Genomic DNA, 21,015 nt, shown 5'->3' on the forward strand with positions numbered 1-21,015 from the left:
AGAAGAGGTTATTAGGGAGAAGAAGGAGAGCACTGGGACCAAAACCTGAAGAACTTCTCAGGAGAAAGTAAAGGATGAGATTCTTTTTCCATAAACTCTATATAATCTAGAAGTACTTAGCAGTACCTTTGATTTGGTTTTCAGCAATCTGCAATGCATTAGTGAAGGCAGCACCTTCATGGTGACTGTTTCTTCCATATAATTCTGTTGCTTCACAAAGTCCTGAACTACCTTTTGAACTGGAGCTGTAGAGGGGAGAAAATGTGGCAAATTCCTTGTCAGTGATTGAAAGCACAGACTCTAGAATCAGAGACTCCAAAAGATATGATTTTCAAGCTGGTGGCCGTTAGCAAAGGCGTTTGGTTTATATATATAGTAACTAGCACTAAATAATTATCTTTTTCCTGCATCATTTGGTTTCTGCAACTAGTGTGTGCATGGAGTTCTGTATTCAATTAAGAGGAATAGTTATGTTTAGGAATATTCTGTTCATGACTTACTATATGTGGAAAAATAAATTTCATCTGGAATTGAGACAAATGCTGTGTATATTTTGCTCTTCCTATTCAAGTTACGTTGGAGGTACGTACATCACAGAGACCAGCAATGCATTTAAGAGCTGGCATTACTTCAATTAGCAATAAGCACCATATGATTTGAATGTATTTCTTCCAATCTTTGGTTGAAAATGCTTCAATCAGGGCTTTAAAAGGGTGCACTGTCTGTAATCCAGAATTACAAATGCTTCCTTGCATTAAGACCCTTGAAAAAAACAAAACTGTGTAAATCTGCCCACCATCCTTGGCTACCATGCCTGAACCAAAGGAAACACTGAAGATAAATGGTTGCTTCATTCTTGTCAGATCCTTGGCCACTGTCCAGTCAGGTAGTAAAGCACTTCTCTATTGAGAGCTCAATTTTGATCATCAGTTAATTTCTCCTGGGCCACTGGAAAAACTAGCAAGTAGAAATGACTTTCCAACTCAATTCCAAAAGCCTGCATAGGCCATTATATTAGACTTCCAGCAATTTAATCAGAAGGATGTATGTACTAGAACCACATTATACATCTGGATACTGAATCCACACATACACAAGCATAATCTAATTAAAAGCCAAATTATGGTACTGTCAGTGATACTGATGAGCATTTTGCTTCACAGCAATAGAACTCATTACTGTAAGGTTATATTTAAGCAAAAAAGAGAAAATACAATCCTAGCCCCAAATGTCAACAAATTCTGCCATAGAAGAGTATCAAAAATAAGTGTTAGGAAGGAGATGAGTCTGAACACAATCTGTCCTGATCTTTTGTGATTGCTACCAAATGATCACCCCCGAGCCATTTAGTGCATTGTAAATTTACATGTTCATAAAACTTCTGTTGAAAGATAAATGCATACACCAAATACAACTCATTAGACTCTTTGTGAACACACCCCCCCCCACACACACATTCAGCTTTCTGAAGTCTTCCTTTTCCTTTGTTTGTTACCAAAATGCCCAAGTCAAAATAACTGTGTTAGCAGAAGATACTGAAATTAGAAAGCTTGCAGTAAAAATATTTTTTCTTTTCACTTTTACAGCTGGCTTACTGCGTTGGTAACTTTTGAAGGTTAGAAAGATATCCTTATGTTCCATTTATAATATAAAATTTTGTATATTGAAATAAATTACTTAACAGGTATTATAAATAAAGTACAATATATTGCATCATCTTGCATTCTATTATGCTCTATTATAGTAATTGCATTATATTTATTTTTTATTCAATAGTAAATCCAGATTAATTATTCACTTTTCTAAGAAAGAGTTTTAAAATGGAGAGATATTTAACATAATTTGTGGTTTTTACATGCTTAATAGCCCATAATCTTCACTAAATGCCAAAAGATTGATTTGTAAATACTTTGTGTTTGCTGCTGCTGCATCATCAGCTTTGTGTTTTGCTCTCACAAGCAGGCTTTTCATTTTCATCTCTGTCACAGAAGGGAGCAGAAGTGGTACCACTATGCAGAATAAGGACAGCTGAGGTGGCAATACTGTTCCTGATGACGACTTCTTCCTTTGTCCAAAGAGGAACTTTAGTTTGCCTTGGAACTGCATTGTCTGGTATAAAAAATAAACCAAAAGAAAACAAAAAACCAAAAACCAAAAAAACAAAAACAAAAAAACCCCACAAAACAAAAATCCCCCATAAAAAAAAAAAGAAAAAAAAGAAAAAACCCAACAACTTAAGCATTTAGTGTATAAACATTTAAAATACTAATACAACCTATAGACTGTGTCATTTAACCAAACCCAGTTTTGAATCAGCGATTCAAACTACGAATTTCATTTTCTTCATATAATTTAAACCATGCCATTTCAGAGACAGGGTGGGTGGAGGTACTATCAACAGTAAGATGAGACTTTTGAAGCTGCTTGAGAGTTTTTTCTCTCTTGTATACTCAGCAGTAGAAGTTCTGTGTTACATTCTGTTTGCCAAAACGGGCCATGTACAGTGGTGCAAACACTGAGTTGTTTCTTCCATACCCCACTGAAGCTGGAACCATTATTTTTCCATGCTCTCCAGCAAGATTTCTTAGTTCTTTCCTCAATTCTGCACTTTCTCTGGGAAGTATACAGACTGGCACAACCCAAGGGTGGTGCAGACGGGTACCAAGGAAAAAAATAGGCTCAAGATAGCCACATAGAGAGTGCACAGCTTGGAAGGAACTGTCCATCCCTGCCTCAAATGTCTGTGTAGTCACAAGGCAGGGTTCAAGTTGATAGCAAGCTGCTGCCTCTCAGTGAAAAAATTAACTACCAAAAAATGCCCAGTGAAAAACCAGCCCATTTGAGTTAGGCATTTTCCAGAGCTACGAGATTAAAGCAGGGATGCAGACATGATGGCTGTTGAGACCCACAGCCTCCCAGCAAATGAGCATCTGAGACAGAACTTGCATTTCTCAGTCTCATGCTGGTAGTTTCATTTTCTTTGCATGTGCTGGAGTTTCCCCTAAGTTGAAATATTGGTCTTTACTAAGGAAATGGAGAAGAAGTGATTTCTAGAAATGAACTGCTCCTAGTATGGAGCATGCAAGACACTTTCTAATTCTGGGTTTTATTATTAAAGGATTCTTTACAAAAGGAAAAACCAGATCATTATTTTTCCTTCTCCTTAAAGCAAATACTTTGGGCTTAAATGTTAATTCTTCAAATTCAGACTTGCCACCCTTGGGCTATGCCCAGTACAAATTGAGGACAGATATTGTCAAAGAGAGCTTAAAACATAAAAATTTTTTAAGTCTTTCAATTTCAAATATTACAGTCTTCTTTTCTCCCATCATTCTTTACATATATTAATAATTATCCTAGGTCTTTCTTGTTAGTGCACAGCAAAAGAAAAGTGTATCCTGTCCATGGATTTCCACAATATTTATGTTGAAGAATTTTTCATATGAAGTAATTAAAGTCTATTATGTCATGCCTACAGTGATCTAAGTAAAGTTGTACTTACAAGGAATCCAGAAGTACTGTCCAACAAGCAGCGAACTCGACAGATGAAACAGCGAGTTAAAAAGGAAGAATAATCTGTTGTCATGCTGTCATTCTCTTGTGCTTTGAACAATTTACTGAGAATATATTCTTCCCCTAGGAACAACAGTGGAGGCAACATATATCAGATCACACTAAGAAATAATGAAAATGTTCTGTAGCCAATTGAGGAAGCTGTTACGGAAATTGCTAAAAATTGCTTTATGGATGGGCGAATATTCAATGGTGTCATGTATGGATACATCTGCACATGCTCTAACAAAAGAAAAATAAAAGCTCTGCAATGGAATTTGGGGGAGTATCTTCAGAAATTTGGACTTTATTTCCTGGGTTTTTGTGATTTTTAATGATGCGAAACAGGGTAACAGATGTTGCTGGTTTTGAGATCAGAGATCACAGAAAATGCATTAGACAGGAGAGCAAATTAAGGAAAAATTATAATCCTAGGAAAAAAACACAACAAAAAAATGGAGAGTAGATTTTTAGCTAATGTTCAGGTGTTGCACCTCCTTGATTTTTTTGTACAAGTGCAGTTTTTTGAAATATTTCCCAAAAGACACAAGTATTTATACAAAACTATGAACTTGAGACCTGAAATTCTCCACAATATACATTAGGATGAAAATTCCAAATATTTGTAAATTTTATACTTTGAAATAGCAGCGCATGTTGTTTTGCTTGTTTCCTGCGTACTTCCTACAAAATCTTGCAAAGCTCCTCAGATATTTATAAGACTCTTCTGTAAAACACAAAAACTGTTTTTCAGGAAATGCAAGAAATTCCACCAAAGTTACATGACTGTGTTCCTGAGGACTTCTTAGAGGTTGCTGAAGGATTTCTTTCAAGTTTCTCCCCACTCACCTGGTGATTATACTTCCCAATTTATTTCCTCAATTACTACCTCAACTTCTGGTGAAATGCATACATTTTGCTGGGATCGATATTTCTTTATAATGTTAGCAATCTCAACCTGATTGTAAGTTCTGTAGTTGTGATTTCAGCTTAATATCTCATGTAGGAGAAACTTTGATGGCAGGCATCCAATCCCCATCCTAGGGAAGTATAACCTCAGAAGAAAAGGTGCATTGCTAAACCTATTTGTTCTTCGGAAGGCTCCTGTCTACATCATTTTGCATGGAAAAACAAATGGCAGAAAATGATGCTTCCATGGCTATTCTGTACAGAAACCTTTTGCATCAATGAGAGGACTACTGATGTCCTGATCTGTTGCCAACAAAATTTTGGCAGTATGAAGAACTGATGCTGCTCATTCTGAGCGTGTAAGAAAACGTGTAGGCACATAAGAGAAAAGCAAAGGAAACAACTTTGTAGCACCAGTGGCTTAAGCACTCTGCCTTATAAATGCCCAGGATCAGGAAGAAATGTAATCTCTGAGACAATAATGTAAATAGATGGCCACTGTGCATCTTTCCAGTGAAGAATCTGACTAGAGATGGTGCTGATACGAGCATAGGTGGAGTGCAATTCTCCCTCTGTACAGTGGTGCCTATGTTTCCAACCAACATGCACAATCCCACCTGTTTCTGACTGTAGTTGCTGTCCCGACAACATCTGGGGAGGATTCATGGCCCAGTGCAGCTGTCTGCAGAAATCCTGGCGGTCATCCACATGGATGTAATCATATATGTTTTGGTGCATTACATCAGTCTGAAACAATTACAACAAGGAATGGTTAATTAGTAACTGTAGAGGGGCAGCCCCTTATCTTTAGATTGATAGTTTGCTTAAAATAATGGCAGGTGTAGGACACCTTCAGAGCAGCTTTAATGAGGAAAGTTGTTTCAAAGACCCCTCCTTCTCAACATCTGCTTTTTCCCTTCACATCCTAAGATGATTCTTTCTATTCTTAACTCTTTTGTATGTATGCAAATGTGACTAATAAACATCCAACTGGCAAGTGATCACTAGTGGCATCCCCCAGGGATTTATGCTGGGACAAATCCTCTTTAATTTCTTTACTAAGGAATCATGGGATAGAATGCATGCTCAGGGGGTTTGCAGAGGGTACCTCCCTTAGCTGGGGAGGGCAAGGCATCTCCTTGGTGGGCTGTAAAAAATAGGCTGAGAGGAACCTCAGGAAGTTCAGCAAAGGCAAATTTCTCTCTTAATTTTGGGTACCTCATGAAAAGAAAGAGATTAGAATGTCAAAATTAGCTCAGGAGAGTGCTACCAAGACACTTAAGAGAGCTGGAGCACATCCAGGAGAGATGAACAGGGTTTATTCAGCCTTCAGAAGGGAAAACCACAGAAAGAATGTACTGCTGTATACATCAACCAAATGAGCAGGGGAAGGGAAGACAAAGGCTGACTCTTCTCGGTAGTGAGAGGGCAAGAAGCAACAGACACAAGTGGCAACATAGGAAGCTGGGAATTAATAAGTGAAAAAAATTACGGTCTTGGTGGCTAAACACTGGAAAATATCTTCCAGAGGGGTCACAGAAACTCAAAGCTTGATTAGTCCTGCATCAACCTGCTCTAGCTCGATGTGTTTTAGCAGGAGGTTGGACTAGATGACCTCCAGAGGTCCTTTACAACTGTGTGATTCTGTTATTCTCTGACTTTAGAATATACTTATTACACACAGCCAGCCAGCCTAGAAAAGCAGCATCTTATATTGAAATCGAAAAAAAACTTCTAGCTAAATCTTAGTTTTATAATGGATCATGTTTCTGCTAACGAAAGCTTTATAAAAGGAAATTGCAAGAAATAAATCTTCACCTGTCAGATTGACAAAAAAAAATTAGTCTGAGATGGTATAGTAAAATAAATTTATTTCAGTAAATGTATGTCTAATCAGCAGTCAAAGGTATGCAACATACAGTGCTGCATTTACAAATAATAGCAGAAGTTATAATATTGACAATATGTGTATTGACAAGAAAGTTAATACAATGTCAGTGACTGGGTATTCTAAGTAATTCTGAATACGTTTACCTGATGAAACCCTAGATAGTCCACAATTGTCGATGATGCATAGAATATCATTCCATCTGCACTCACCACCAAGGCAAAACCATTCAGTGACTGAAAAAGGAAAATAAAATACATTGAAAGATAATCAGAAGATAAAGAATAAAAATAGTATCAATGTAATCAATTTAAGAATATCCTAGGAAAGAAAAAACTCATTCTGCAAAAACTTGGACACTAAATTCTTTCCTACCATGAAAAATGAGTAACAACCTGGAACATGCTTTCTTTCTTTTCTAAAAAAGTTAAAATATTTAATTACAGTATAATGACCATATTGCATTACTAGTTTATTGTCTGCTTAATGGTCTGCATAATTATATTTGCTCATTAATTCATAGAATTAAAAGTTTAATAGCAAGTGTCAACTACTTTGTTTTTCCTTTTAATTTAAAACTGCACATTCCATAATAATTGCTTTAAATATATATGCATTAATACATTTAATATAATAACATCCAAAGGGAAAATTAAATACATGTGCTGTTTTAACCATGGCTTTAAAACTGGATCTGTATGGTTTTTTTGTATGTCTTTTTTCTTAAGCTGCTATAAAAATACATACATAACATAATTGCACGAATGCAATGAATATAAAAAGTCAGTCCCCATGAATATAAAAAGTCAGTCCCCAGCTGCACAAGGACTGATCAATTCTGCCTCTCTTCCCTTGATAAAGGTTTGGTAGCATATCTTTACTCCAGCAGGCTTGCACTCCAAGGCAGTCTAGATCTTTTAGTGTGGTGGTTTGGAGGTCTTTGAGATTACAGTTCAAATAGCTGTTGCTGAAATACTGCTATATTATTATTATCATCCTTGCTTCCCCTTACTCTCAATGTGCCTATTAATCCTGAGTTAATCCTGAAACACAGTGAGGACAGATTTTCAATTGCTCAGTAACCAGATACACTGACATATTCTTGTGAGCTTGGTTCTCTTTTTGGTTCCTAAATAAGGACCAGATTTCCAAGTCTGCTTGAAAGCTGTTCCCACTGTGACAATGGTGGGCAGAATTTCAAGAGTTCAGTGCACAATAGACTGACCTCCTCAGAAGGTTTGGCTCCCATCATAAATGTGGAGCACCTTTGGAAACGTGGCCCCATGGGACCACACTTGGCCAGAGGCTCTGTGCCTTGAAGAACCTGGGAATCAATGACTTGAGAAGAGTAGTGGGGAGCCTTCAATGGCCATAGCAGCAAGTGATTCAATCAGGTCAATACTAGCCATAAGTCAATGCTAAGAACAGTCAATGGCAAATCTTGTTTTGCTCCAGGTCAGCTCCATAGGTGCAGATCCCTTGCAGAATAAGAGTGATCTCTGCCTAGTTGTGCTTGTGTTCAACACTAATTATCCTTGTCAACTCTTCAAGCACAAGGACTTGCTCAACTGGTGCTATTTCCTGCTCTAAATAATGCCCAAATTTGTCCCAGCACCTAACCAACAAGAAGATGGTGTGTCAAGATTTCTGCATCTTCACATCTGCACCTCTCACAGCACTGAGAGGAACCTCCGTGGATGGTATCTGTCATATACATTTCCAATATCAAACGGCGACAAGAAAGCATTTTTGGCATCTTGTCTCCTTGGCCTTGTCTTCATAACAATGAAACCATCAGTGATGTGATGTTAGGAATTTTATTACGTTTTGAACATCTGGCAGGCCTTTTAATTTGGATAGACTAAAATTTTCCATAAAGATAACTGTGGGACACTTAAAGGAGCTCCCTTTTGTCTGTGCCCCTTACCAGGCATATTCTGAAAGACCTCGAGTCCTGCCCATGAAACAGGACCAGGCAGAAGTTAAGAACATTTAAAAAATGAAAGAAATGTGCTTAATTAAATAAAAGTTCTTAAGCTATGCAAAGTGACACACCAAGCCCTACCTCTATTGTTTAAGCTTCAAAGACCACAAGATCTGAATTTTATCAAAGAATCCTACATATTATCATGCTGAACATTTTTAAAATGTACTCTCCAATTGTCCTGCAGGCAAGCTGGAGTTTTTCAGCCCTTGGAGGAATATCTGCCTTTGTCAAGGATTGCTTGTATGAATCAAGAGATAAATTCATCTGTTCAAAAATTAGTCTTACACACTCTTTAGGCCTAGACACGTATATAAGAGATCAGTCTCTACCCTTAAAATGTATGACTTGATGCCCCACAGTGGAAAGCAGGAAGGTTTTTCTTTACACATCTTTTTTCCATAGAGCTAGAGTCAGGCTGGACTAGGTGCATGAGTTCCTAAAAATTGGAAAGGGAAATGGGACCATGTGTATTTCCAGGGATTCAGATTAGTGTACTGGCAACTACATCTGTGAGGTTGGAGTAGGCATTAAGAGAGAGGTGGGAGGGAGGAAGAGGGAAGAAGTGGAGGAAAAGTTCAAGCAGCCATGTGTTTAGCTTAAGCCAGAAACAAGTGTGGATTTGAAGCATGTATGTAAATGAAGGGTTTTCCAAACTTCCCCTGCTTTGTTTTTGGTTTGTTCTCAAAATGCTGGTGTCCTCTCCTGAGGTTATATCTCTTAAATAAGCACCCCCTGGTTTTCACTACCCCAACTGCAGACATCAGGTTCTTTGCCCTGCAAGCAGGGAAATCAAAATCCACGTTGGTGCAAAAACAACTTTTACGGAGCCACATGACTAAGTTGAGGATTAACACAAATTCCATGTCTCTAAATTAATTTTAGCTGGGAAACCTGCTGCTTCAGACACATTAAAAAAAAGACAAGCTGCATATCAAGTAAAACTTTACACCAGTGAGTCTCATCCACGCCTGCAAACTCTTCTGCTTCCTTAGTATTACCCTCAACTGTAGTTCAGTGGGAAAACAGACATCTGTAACACAGAAGACTCAATAGAGTCAGACATGGGCTGGGATTTATACTTTTCTTATCTACTTACCAGAGGTGGGGATAAGGAGGAGGGTGTTTGCCACCTGAGTGGGTAATGGTGATGGCAAATCAGTAGGGAAATACCTTTTCCAACCTCTCAGATAAATCTCTCAGGTATTAAATACAACTCCATAGTGAAATCCTTTACAGTAACACTGCATAGAGGTTTTTCTATTTTTCTGGCTGGAAGCCTAGTGACTTGTTAGACTGAGTAGGAGAGACAGCTTCAGTCCACAAGAATGAGTGAAAACTATTCCCAGCATTTTTGTTCTAAGTTACCACATCTCACATTAAACATCACAGCAAAGTATATGGCTCCACTTATGATTTTTAAACATTCTCCGTTATTGAAATAAAATTCTCAGCAATGGCTTTCTCTCATTCCCAGTGAAGAGGAGGTGTGCTGTGTCAGAACCACAGCAGCCACGTGCCTGGGAAATGGATAACCTGCAGAGATGAAACAGGGAAGAGGACGTGGGCCAGCCTGAACCTGTGCAGTTTGCACTCTTTAATGACAGCACACGTTTGCCCTGAACACTGAGGGGACAGCACAGAGAAGCAAAGACAGCTCTTCTCATTTCACTTTAATCCTCTCAGCAGAAATTATGGACAGCCTAAATGGAGCTCTGGTATTTAGAGGGGAAAATAACCAAACTCCACCACTCAGTGTTGGTGGTATTTGTTTTGTGTACAACAAGAGTGTTTCAATCAGTAGAGTCCACTTGCAAACTAAAACTTTTTTGCAATATTGCATGTTCTTACACATGCACACACAGAAACAAACATGCAAAACTATTAGTATGGACCTTAAAACTTCTACAACAAAAAACAACTAACTTCAAATCTGCAAAAAATACATGGTTTTAAACTGCCATTTGGTAAACCATATGGATTCAATGACAGATGGAATTTCTAATCCAGGATAATAGCTGAAACATGTGAGACAGACTTAAGTACGTATTGTGAACATTTGTTTGTTTGTATTTGGCTTTTTAAAAACACTTACATGAGTTTTCTACATTGTACTTAAAAAATGAAATCATGCGGGACTTTTTTCCCAAATGAAAAAAAAAAAGAGAGCTTGGCACCAGATAGGGGCTTGTGTTCTTTTGAAAAAACATGTACATCCAATTATGTACTCACGAAAAGCTGCACCTGCTACTGAAACAAAAAAACAATTAATCTGTCAGTTCAAAGAAAGTATGATATTATTCTGGTGCCTGCAGTAGCTGTGAGATGAAAGTTATCAGTTCCTTCCATTAAGTTTTTGAAACTTTATTAGTCAAGAGATTCTCTTTGGGAATGAAGGCAAATATTTTGAGGAAGATAGGACTTCCTTTGGCAAGATCCTTTATATATCCTGATTTTTTTTTCCTGGTCTCGTAGCAGAAAATCAGCCAGAAAATACTTCAAAGATATTTTGGTCAAGGTCATGGCATAGTAAAAATAAGGAGGAGGAAAAAAAAAAAAGAGAGAGAACGAGTTCCAATGCACATTTCTCTTATTACTCTTCCTTGAAATAAAGGAAAATTCACTAGCATTAGGTCTCCAGAGACTATGTTACTATGGCTACTAAAGTACAACAGTCAAGGCCTGCAGCCATGCCTTGCTTTGAACAGATTTTCGAGTCACGCAACTTGGGTACTAAATTTCCAGGGTCACTTGGCTCACAGTTTATCTGGAACAGCTTCATTTAATAGTGGATCACTGGGTTTTTGCATCCTATGTGGGATGGGGCCATTTTCTGGTGATCTAAATAAGTAGCTATTTAAAAACTCTGGAAACTATATACTTGCTCATGTCTTATGAATATTAGGAAGAAATGCAGACAGTTAATTGTGTCTTCTGTCTTAAACTGCATTGTTTAGTGAATCGGTATTTCTTTCCGCTGGAGTTTTTAGGACTCATAGTTGCCCTTCTCAAAAATTCCTCTGAACCCTGAGGTTCCCTGGTCCTCTTTATATACAAAAAAAAAAAAAAAAAAATTTAATTCTTACAGAACCCTGAAGTAAAAAATAGCATAAAAGACTATTCAGAAATACCATATCTGGTGACATCAGAATATGGCCTTTGCTCAACAAGTACAGTATCTCTTAGCCCTCTGGATTATCTATCTACAAAGCAACTTCAAAAGGAGTATTTCTGTGAGTAAGCACTATTTCGTGCAAAGGAGAGTGGCAGAATTGTTTTAGCATTCAGTTTTGATCAAGGGTTTGCATGTACAGATTAAATTTCAGGCAAAAGAAACAAAACAGAAGACAAATTTCCATCATTTGAGCCAGCGAAGGAAGTAGTAGCTGAAGTCTGCAGACATGGAGTTATATGGGAAGCCTTTCAGAGAGAAAGTGCTCTATCTGATACCCTGGTTTTTATAGACAGCAGAAATGTTTATTTTCAAATGCAAAGAAAGATGCATATGTTGACCATTATGCCCCTTTCATTCCTCCTGTCACCCCAAATAAAACAAAGTTCATGTTCCTGCCTGTGTCCTTGACCCTGGATATCACTTCAGGCTTCTTTCAGTATGGAAATTCAGCATCTAGTGCTGCACTACCAAGGTCAACATTTTCAACAATCATTCACAATGCCAGATAGATTTGAGCCCTGGCCCTCCCATTTATTGTCAGAGGGAACAGCTGGGCCATCTGAAAGGCACAAATGATTGTGAATCATTCAGCTGGTGAAATTTCTCATTATTCCATTTTTCAATATCCCATCACTTCCACGAAGGAACTAGGGAAACCTTGGAGATGCTTGTTTATATACGTGTCCTCAGCCTAGCAAGGGAGCTGGAACGCTGGGGCTCGTCAGGAGGCAGCAGCTGAAAGCAGCCTCCTGGAAATCAGCTAGGAAAATGTAAGTCACTGGGCTCCGGTAATTGTGAGCTATAAACTTTCAAGAAAACATAGTAGTTCCCTGGAGGGTGAGATTGCAATGTGTGCACACATGTAAACACATTTTAAACCATGGTGATGTTTTTTTATATGCTTGATATGTAATAAGTATTGGACACAACCAAGAACAACTTTGCCTTTGAAGTTGTTTTGAATGCATGATGCAAAACTGTAAATGCAGTTTTTCTTCCATTATACATTCCTTCCAAACTAAGCTTTTGTAACAAAGCTTGCTTAGTCTGTGTCGAGTCCTTGGGATAGGGCCTCTCTTTGTTAACATATCCGTGAATTTCTGGTCCCCAATGAACCTGGCGCCTCAAAACCAACTACTCTGCCCAAGATGGGGCTAGGAAACAAGGGCTGAAGCATCAGCTTATTTTGTTTGTGTAGAAAGTTGATGCAGTGCATATTAGAAAAAGATGCATCCCCATTAAATCTTGTTTTTTCCACAAGTACTAGGCACTGGAAAAGAGAATACAGACTGTACTTCCAGAGAGGAGCAGTACTAATGACTACTAGCTAAAAGACAGGTTTTGTTGATGCAAAAGTGAATTCATGGGTGACACTGAGCACCTCAGTACAAATTTGGCATGCTTCACCATTTAGGATTTCATATGGGAAGCAAGAATAGGAATGCTACCTGAGGTTAATGGATGGTATACAAGTACTGAAGACTACTCAAAATAATATAAAGAAGAATATTTGAATTACTAATTCTAAAATTGTTGGGGCAAAGCACATTTTATTTATTAATACATAGCTAGAGGTATAATGTTTGCTAGCTAGTTAGTGAGTATGTGGATGAGTAACATGTCATTTACCTTAGCAATTACCATGAAAGAATACTAAATTACAACATAATCATTATATCTATTTCTTTAGTTTCCTCATTAATCATGATGTTGAATTTAAGATTGTGCTCTACAAGTAATGGAACCCTCCTGTCAATGCTCTTTCACAAATACTATGCCCCGGACTACACTTGGAAATAGAAACCATCTTTATATTGATTCATGCAGTTTCTCATTTCACTTCCTCAAAAGCAGATGTTGTATTCACAGATGGAAGCAAAGCTGGGGCAATATCATATCTTCAGTGCAAGTTCAGCTCTTCGTCCTTTCTGAATTCTGCAGCTGCTCTGAGCTTTTCAGTCTTCTCTTCAACAACTTCAATATAGAAAATGCAAGCCTGATTAATTCCATTTGAGAAGGCTCAAAATGAAGCATTAATTGCTCACTACTCTGCACTTGTAATAACAAACTTAGTTAGGTAGACTTTGAAATAACAAATGTAGTAAGATTAGGCATTATCTTTCACAGAAACAAGTTACTGAAAAGAGTCTCAAATAATATTTATCCAACATGTTGGACAATTAGACATATGTAAGTACCAAATGTCTGGATTTTTTTTCAGTGTTATTTACATGTAAGTGCATCAAGTCCTGAATAGAGGAAGCCGTCATAATATTCCATCCACAGCTGACTTTTATTTGTACTTGCAAACTGTTAATGAGGATGAATGGCAGACATCTCTTTCTGTAAGGAATCAAAACCTAAAAGAAACAATGTTGCAGCCTATATACTGAAAACAGAATGTTATGTCCTAATTTCACAGCACTCTTTTTCTGTGTATTTAGCACTATATATCATATTTTCTAAAGTAAAACTATTTCAGGGGGTGAGGAGAAGAGCAAAACAATCTGTATTTCACATTCTGTTTGATAATATATGCTAAAACAGCCTTTTAAAACATTTTTTCAGGTCAGTAGAATTTTCAGGGAGAATGGCATCCCTGAAATTGACTCTGGGAACAGTTTTACTTTGCAGGTTATCATCTGATGCATGTTTTGTATGCTGTAAGTATCCTGTATCAAACACACCCTATCCCATTCTGACAGCAGGGATGAATCCTGCCATAAAGGCATTGTGCTGACCCAGAGAGGCAGGCAATACTTCCTCTAATTGAGATATTAAGCGGATGACAGTGGATCTTATGGAGGGAGATAAGGGTAGAAAGTTAGAGACAATTCCTCTAACCAGCAGGAATGACTGTAAATCTTAGGCTGCATTATAGACTAAATGAATCCTTCCCCAAGTCTCTTCTGCAAGCCCCTGCTTTGGTTTGAGCGTTGAAGTTTTATTAACTAAGGCAGAAAAAAAAGTGAAAGCGGGATGTATTCAATATATCTAGTAAAATACATAGGGTTTTTTCCAAAACCTCCATGACAAAATCATTGCAAATTTGCAAAAGCTCTCAAGACTGGACACAGTCTAGCCTAGACCTGCTTTCTTGCTCATCACTTCATCTTATTGAGAAGATAGCAAGGCTGCAGCTCATGAGCTTTTCTGAATTGAGAATGAGGAGTATACTGAAAGCAAGTGTCATCTGTGAATACAGTTTAGGCTGCTCATTTATAATTTCACTTCAACCAGTTGAAGACAAGTTAAACAATGCAGGATTGCAATTATTTAAAGTGTGTGTGTGTGTCTTCTGTGTCCTCTATGTTTTGGGTTTTTTTTTTTGCAATATATGACTATGCCATCTTTGAAAACGCTTCCTGAAAAGCAAATGGAGAAATTGGTATGAAATGAACAGTGTGTTATGAATGCCCTTGTTGCCTGAATGCAAGAAGTCAGTTCTAGTAGCAGATTAAGTCCTGGTGCATCTGTACGATGCAGGGCTCAGAGACAGATACCAAACCTATTGACTGGTGGAAATAGTTGTCAAGGACTGGCTCTGAAATCAGTGAGAGGAAAAAAAAATCTAAGAGAGCTGAAACGGGAGAATATGTTTTGTTGAGGAGGAAGTTATGTGGCCACTGGATTGTGTCCAAGAGGCACCGAAATAGCCTGAGCAGAAACAGAGGAAGCGGCTGTGAAAAGTGAGCTCGGGTGGAGTTGGCTGTGATGAACAGTCTGGAGACAGCAACAGCGGCCTCAGATTCAGAGCTGCATCTGTGCCCAGAGCTTATTGACTCTTCACCTTAATGCTATGGACAGACAGCTGCTCTGTTCTCTGGTACAGTCTCTCAGCCAGCCCTCCTCATATGACAGCAGCTTTGCCTGTCTCCTGACAAATGGAAGACACTTTTCCTGATGCCAGCACCAGCCAGAGGATGAGAACTGTCTCTCCTCACCACACACCTGTGCTGACTGCCCGCTCCTGCTCTGCCATACTGAACATAGGCTGCCTGTCCTGATTTTCCAACCCACTCCCAGCTTGCTCCCTCTCAATTGTAATCTGTAAATTTGTGTTGGAGAAGATAAATACTAACTCTCGTCAGCCCAACATGTCACGAAATCTGAAAAGAAGCACTTACTGGCATTTTCCCATTTGCAAAAAGGCTCCACAACAAGCCTCTACAGAAGTACCTATTTTTCCTGTTCAAATCCCTCCATAAATCTCTAGCAAAAGTCCTGGCAAAAGTCAAGCTTCTCAGACATTATGTGTGCTGGCAATTGTGGTTACCATTTTGTTCATTATTTCCACACAATTTTGTCCATCAAAATCCATCTTCTATCACTTTTCTCATAGTTAGGCTGAAAATGTGAAGGGAGGGGATAACACAATTTTGTTTTTCTCTGCCCCCCTGTCAAGTTGGATGGTGCCACCTCCTGTATTTCAGAAACCTCAGCACTGTGGCAGCATCATGATTGTTGCACTCGTAACAGTAGCACTAAGGACTGGAGGAGAGAGCAAATGGAATTTAGCAGTCATAGCTTTTCTATCCAGATTTGTTAGAGAAGAAGAAAAAAAAAAAGAAAGGAATAAGCGAGAACATTAGTTATTTGTCTAAAGGGCAAGAGAAAGGATGTTTTTTGCACAGAGCTGTGGCCATGCCAAATTTCAAGTCTGGATTTTAGAAATATGCCTATTTGAAAAGAAAGAAATAAAAGGGACCAGGGCCTCTGAAGTGTTCCTTTGTGTTTTGCCTACGCCTGGCAAGAAGAAAGTGAATGTACGCATGTGATAAAACGGCGCTCCTAACCCCATTTATGGTTTATTTTAATGGATAAATTCCCTGTAAGTCATCCCAAGTGACTAACGTCAGTTTAAATCATGTTGTCTAAATTACTGGGAGAAGGTTCATGTTTGAAAACAAAGGAAAGCAAAAGCGTTGTTTGGGTAACTTTAAAAAGTTGTATTAACTGGAAAAAAAATTCCTATTTTGATGGCCCAGTTTTAAACAACTTAGATTAAAAAAATGAAGCACTGTATCAACATCTATCAGGATTTAGTTTAGAAGGACTGTGCTAAGAGAGTGTCAGAGGGATTCCAGACCAGTTTTCGATTCCTGAAATTTGTGCCATGGTCATAGAACCATATAATCTCCATGCACTTTGTTGGACTTGCAATTTGCCTTTTCTAGTTAAAATTTAAAAATAACAGGAAGAGTAAAATTCTCTTGCTCTCAGACTGAAATTCAAACTGGAGTACCTTTTCAAGAGCACAGTTTTATCAAGAACTGATTACATAAATCAGTTTGGAAGGAGGAAGTGGAATTACACTAACAAGTTTAAAAAAATGACAGGAAACCAAGTGGGAAAAGGGTTTCCTATGTTATTTCCTTATGCAGAGTGAAGAACAGCACCAATAGGATGTTTTCTAATGTATCATTTTCCAACTCCCTCGGAATGAAACTTGAACTCTAGTTCAAGCTGTTAGTAGAGGCCACTGGGAGACGAGTTTCAGTGCCAAAATTTGCACATTCACCTCTCTGAAGTAACTCCCAGAAAGATCATTATTTGCATCCATTTCTAAGGTAGAAACATAATGTTAAATAATAAGCTTTCAACTTACATTGTGTCAAATCCTAATTCATTTGCTGGCATTAAAAGTTTGACTTTCATTGGTTTTGATTAAGAGGACCTGGGGTCTATTTGGTATTAAAGCTGGTGGGAGCTACCAAGTTAGAACCAGAATTTCCAAACCTGTGATATGGAATTAAGAAATAATCTATAAAAGAGTTGTCTGGGTGAAAAAGGGTCTGTTCTGTGTGCTACAGGATCTACACCTGATTGTGCTGTAGCTTTGCACCAGCAGCTAATACCAAGCACAAATGCTGCTGGTTCAGAAGCTAAATAACCTGAAGTGCCTCACTAGTTTTGCTACTTACAACTCAAATCAACAAAATTTGTCTGCATGCTTTGGTAGAACAAAACATGGAAGCTCAGGCTGAAAAACTCAACTTTATATGCTTAAGTAGCTACTGTAATGAAGCCATGAGTATTAAACTCAATGGAGAATTATAGTGGTTGCACCACCAAACCTAGCTTTCATGGTTTTGAAGGTGTTAGTAATTTATTTATTTTTTTAAGTAAATGATCATATGGTTGCGATTTTAAGATATGTAAGATGCCAGGCACCTCAAAGTCTCTGTCAAATAATTTAAATAAGTAGTAAGCTTCTCCAGATCCCTCTGCAGACCCTTCCTGCCCTCAAACAGGCCAACACTCCCATCAAAACCTATGTCTTGTGAGACTGACTAAGGGTGCCTTTGATCCCCTTATCCAGCTCCTTGATAAAAGTATTAAATGGAAGGTACAGTGTCACTGAATAAGAAGTATCAGGACAGTCTTATGACTGGCATCTTCAATGCAGCCATAAAGAAAAGCATGAGACAAAACCACAGGAATGTGATTCTTGTGCCCTGAAGCCTTAAGAGTAGAAGACTTGTGGAAATCTGACCCTGAACTGTACAAAAGTGTGACCTGGAGCATCCTGAAAAGCAGCATGGATCTTCTCTAAAAGTGTCTGAGCTGCCAGTGAGCATGGAAATGACAAAAAAAAGCCATGTCTGGCCTTTATCAATATTCATCAGTGAGAAGGGAGCGTGATAGAACCAGGCAGCCTTACTCCACTAGCATCTGTTCAGAAGCTGCCTGCATTGTCCATATTTCTTTATATTTATTGTGACATTTTGGTTATGAAACACTATTTTCACACCTGAAAAGAGTTCTGTCCAATACATATGGAAACAGAGATGCCATGAACCCTATGCTTCAGCCTACAAGAGCATAATAGAAGACCAACAAACATAACCAAGAAGAGAAGAAAGTCCATGAAGGCACACCCTTAGCAGCAAGGGTTGAGACAGAAATTTGAACACCAATTATTTGTCCAGAAAAGCAGAAAAACTGCAGGAGCAGCTGTGAAGTGGTCAATAAAGCCCAAGTGACAATTTTAGCAGGGTGCTGCTTAGTGTACAAGTGCTGGTTATCCAAGGAGCAGTGTTGGAGGTGGTGATGGGTTGATGCCTGATTACAGGTCATTAAGAAAGCAAGTCCATATAGAGCTCCCCCTTAACAGCAGGCATTTAATTCTTCCAGACATCAGTGAATAGTGTAACACGTGACAGTTCCACAGCCATCTGGGATGGGCAATTACCTTCACCATAGTGCAGACTCTGAGTCTGGACTTAAGATTACGAGCACAGCATAGCTGGGGGGAAGAGCAGGAGGTGGCTAGCAGCCATGGGATGAATCCTGCAATCAAGGCTATTGCCTAGATACCCACCAGTGATTCATTATTTTTCCAAGTCACCATTTTATTGTGTTTCTCCACCCCATCACCCCATAAACTCTATCTGGATTTGTTGACTGCCAATACAATTTATTTTCCCCTTTTTCTGGTTATTGGTTTGGCCCAGTGTCCTTAAGTATTCACTAACAGGCTTCAGAAACTGAATGTGCCCCTTTTCTGCCAGAAGGCTTGGGGCACAGGGGTTGCAAAACCACCTGTCTTGGAAAATATTTTGAAAGTACAAAGTTAAAAATCATTACTGTAGTCAAACTGTTGGAATGTGAAAGCTCAAAGGACAGTAAAGATTGCAAGAATGGGACATATTAAAAAACCCCCTTAATAAAATTAGACTTTGGTTCTTAGAGACTTGTCTGTCTTCCCTTCAAAGTGAAACAAATGTGGCAAGCAAAGTCTCTAATCCAGAAGAAATTATCTTAAAGCACCAAAAGAAATTATTTGTTTAGATACCTGCTGTGCTCCACTAAAAAGTCTTTGATAAACTAGTATCATTGTTTATTCCATTATTGCTGATGAAAGCTATTTGATTATAGCTGTAAAAAATCTCCATAAAATCTTAAATAAAAAGCACATGTTGTGGCAGAAGCCTTTAGAAATAAAAAACATTTTAAACATATTTTGAAGACAGCAAAATTCCATTGTTTTCTTTCAAGCTGAAAGGGGAAATGCTGCATTGTTCCAAGACTCAAGAGTCCCAGATACACTGTTTACCAGCAATTAGGTTCTTGTTATCCAATATTTCTCTCCATACATAGTGACTACACCCACTAGGAAAAAAATAAAAGCAATTATTATTGATTTTCCATTAACATTGCACTCAGGAACAGCATTATTCACACATATTTTGGTGATTCCAATTATTCTGATTTGTATTATATAAAGCAGAGGTTGCACAGTGCAAGGTGTTGTCATGACATGGAAAGTGGCTTTCAACAGCTGAAAAAGATCTTTTGAGAGCAAATAAACTGGTGAGATTCACAAGTCCATATACAAAGAACAGCAACCACGGTTTGCGTCTTCTTGGAAGGAATCAGAAATGTGATATTTAGTTAAAATCCCACAGTTCCTAATAACCAACATGGTGAATTTGGTTTAACAACATAAAAACCCACTTTTCTTCATGTGCCATAACCACTGAATGAGGATCCAAGCCAAACTCAGTCCTCAGAGAACATTCCCGACAAGCCCTAAGGAAAACTCACCCTCTTATTCTAGGTCAGACATGCCCATAAATGAAGCCTGGCAAGTACATTCAAATTAACATGCACTTAATCATCCAGTTAATGATCCACTTTAAGTATGATCCAGGATAAAATATCTCCCCTGCATTCAGAGGCATTGTGACTCTGCATACCATAAATAAGCAGAGCATATTTAGCAATAGCAGTCTCTCGTAACCTGCCCCAAATTGCGTGCCAGTGTTCTCACCATGTACTCACAGCAGTCAGTCTACAGTTTGAGGATGCTCAGTGATTCTAACTCATGGGCATGTCATGTACACACAACAAAACATAGACTAAATATAAGAGACCCTCGTTAGAAGTTATATACTCACCATATTTATCATTTATTGTACACCCCGTATTCTCTATTTATTGAGAATGGAAATGGCTGCAAAGTACCTGACAGCCAAACTTCTTGTTTTGGCAGTAGCAGTAACTAATCAGATGCCTCTGTGTTACTTGCTTTGAAATCTAAAATTAAAGTTTTCTGAAATACTTAGCAGAAGGAAAGCAGGGTGCCAGTTTCCATTCCATAGACTTGAGTAACTTATGGTATTGGATGTCATAGTAAAATGTGTTTTAATTTAATAGTATTCAGCAATTATTTGCTGGAGGCTACTATTTAATTTACATTTATATGCATCTCAAGGCTGTCACTAAAACACAGTTTTTATACCATGAATATTATCCTATCCAGAACAACTGTAATATTAATCACAACATATGTAATCTTAATCACATAGGAATTTCCAAGGACTTCAGTGTATAAAAGGCATTATTACATCATGTGTTTGAAATGCAGATGTATCTGGGATGGACTCCTGGGCTCTAGCTGGTTCAGTAGTTCACAGCAGCATTAATTCTTCCTTAAAATTAATGGATCCAATTCTCAGTAACCGCATGGCCCCTTTATGCTGCTCTGCCAATATATAAAGT

General features: G+C 38.2%; 1 protein-coding gene across 1 annotated transcript in view; it reads right to left on the reverse strand.

Annotated features, from left to right (window-relative positions):
• AHRR (aryl hydrocarbon receptor repressor) overlaps positions 1 to 21,015 on the reverse strand; it is an 82,119-nt gene that overhangs the window by 4,663 nt on the left and 56,441 nt on the right. Inside the window, exons 5-9 of the mRNA XM_071448922.1 lie at positions 6,496 to 6,585; positions 5,079 to 5,208; positions 3,503 to 3,636; positions 1,910 to 2,109; positions 127 to 239 (exon numbers count right to left, since the gene is read on the reverse strand). Of these exons, the coding sequence (XP_071305023.1) occupies positions 127 to 239; positions 1,910 to 2,109; positions 3,503 to 3,636; positions 5,079 to 5,208; positions 6,496 to 6,585 (667 nt within the window). The remainder of the gene's footprint in view (positions 1 to 126; positions 240 to 1,909; positions 2,110 to 3,502; positions 3,637 to 5,078; positions 5,209 to 6,495; positions 6,586 to 21,015) is intronic.

This window comes from Agelaius tricolor, unplaced genomic scaffold, assembly GCF_023055355.1.
Source record: "Agelaius tricolor isolate 1412-34295 unplaced genomic scaffold, bAgeTri1.0.p SCAF_2, whole genome shotgun sequence".
Lineage (NCBI taxonomy): Eukaryota > Metazoa > Chordata > Aves > Passeriformes > Icteridae > Agelaius > Agelaius tricolor.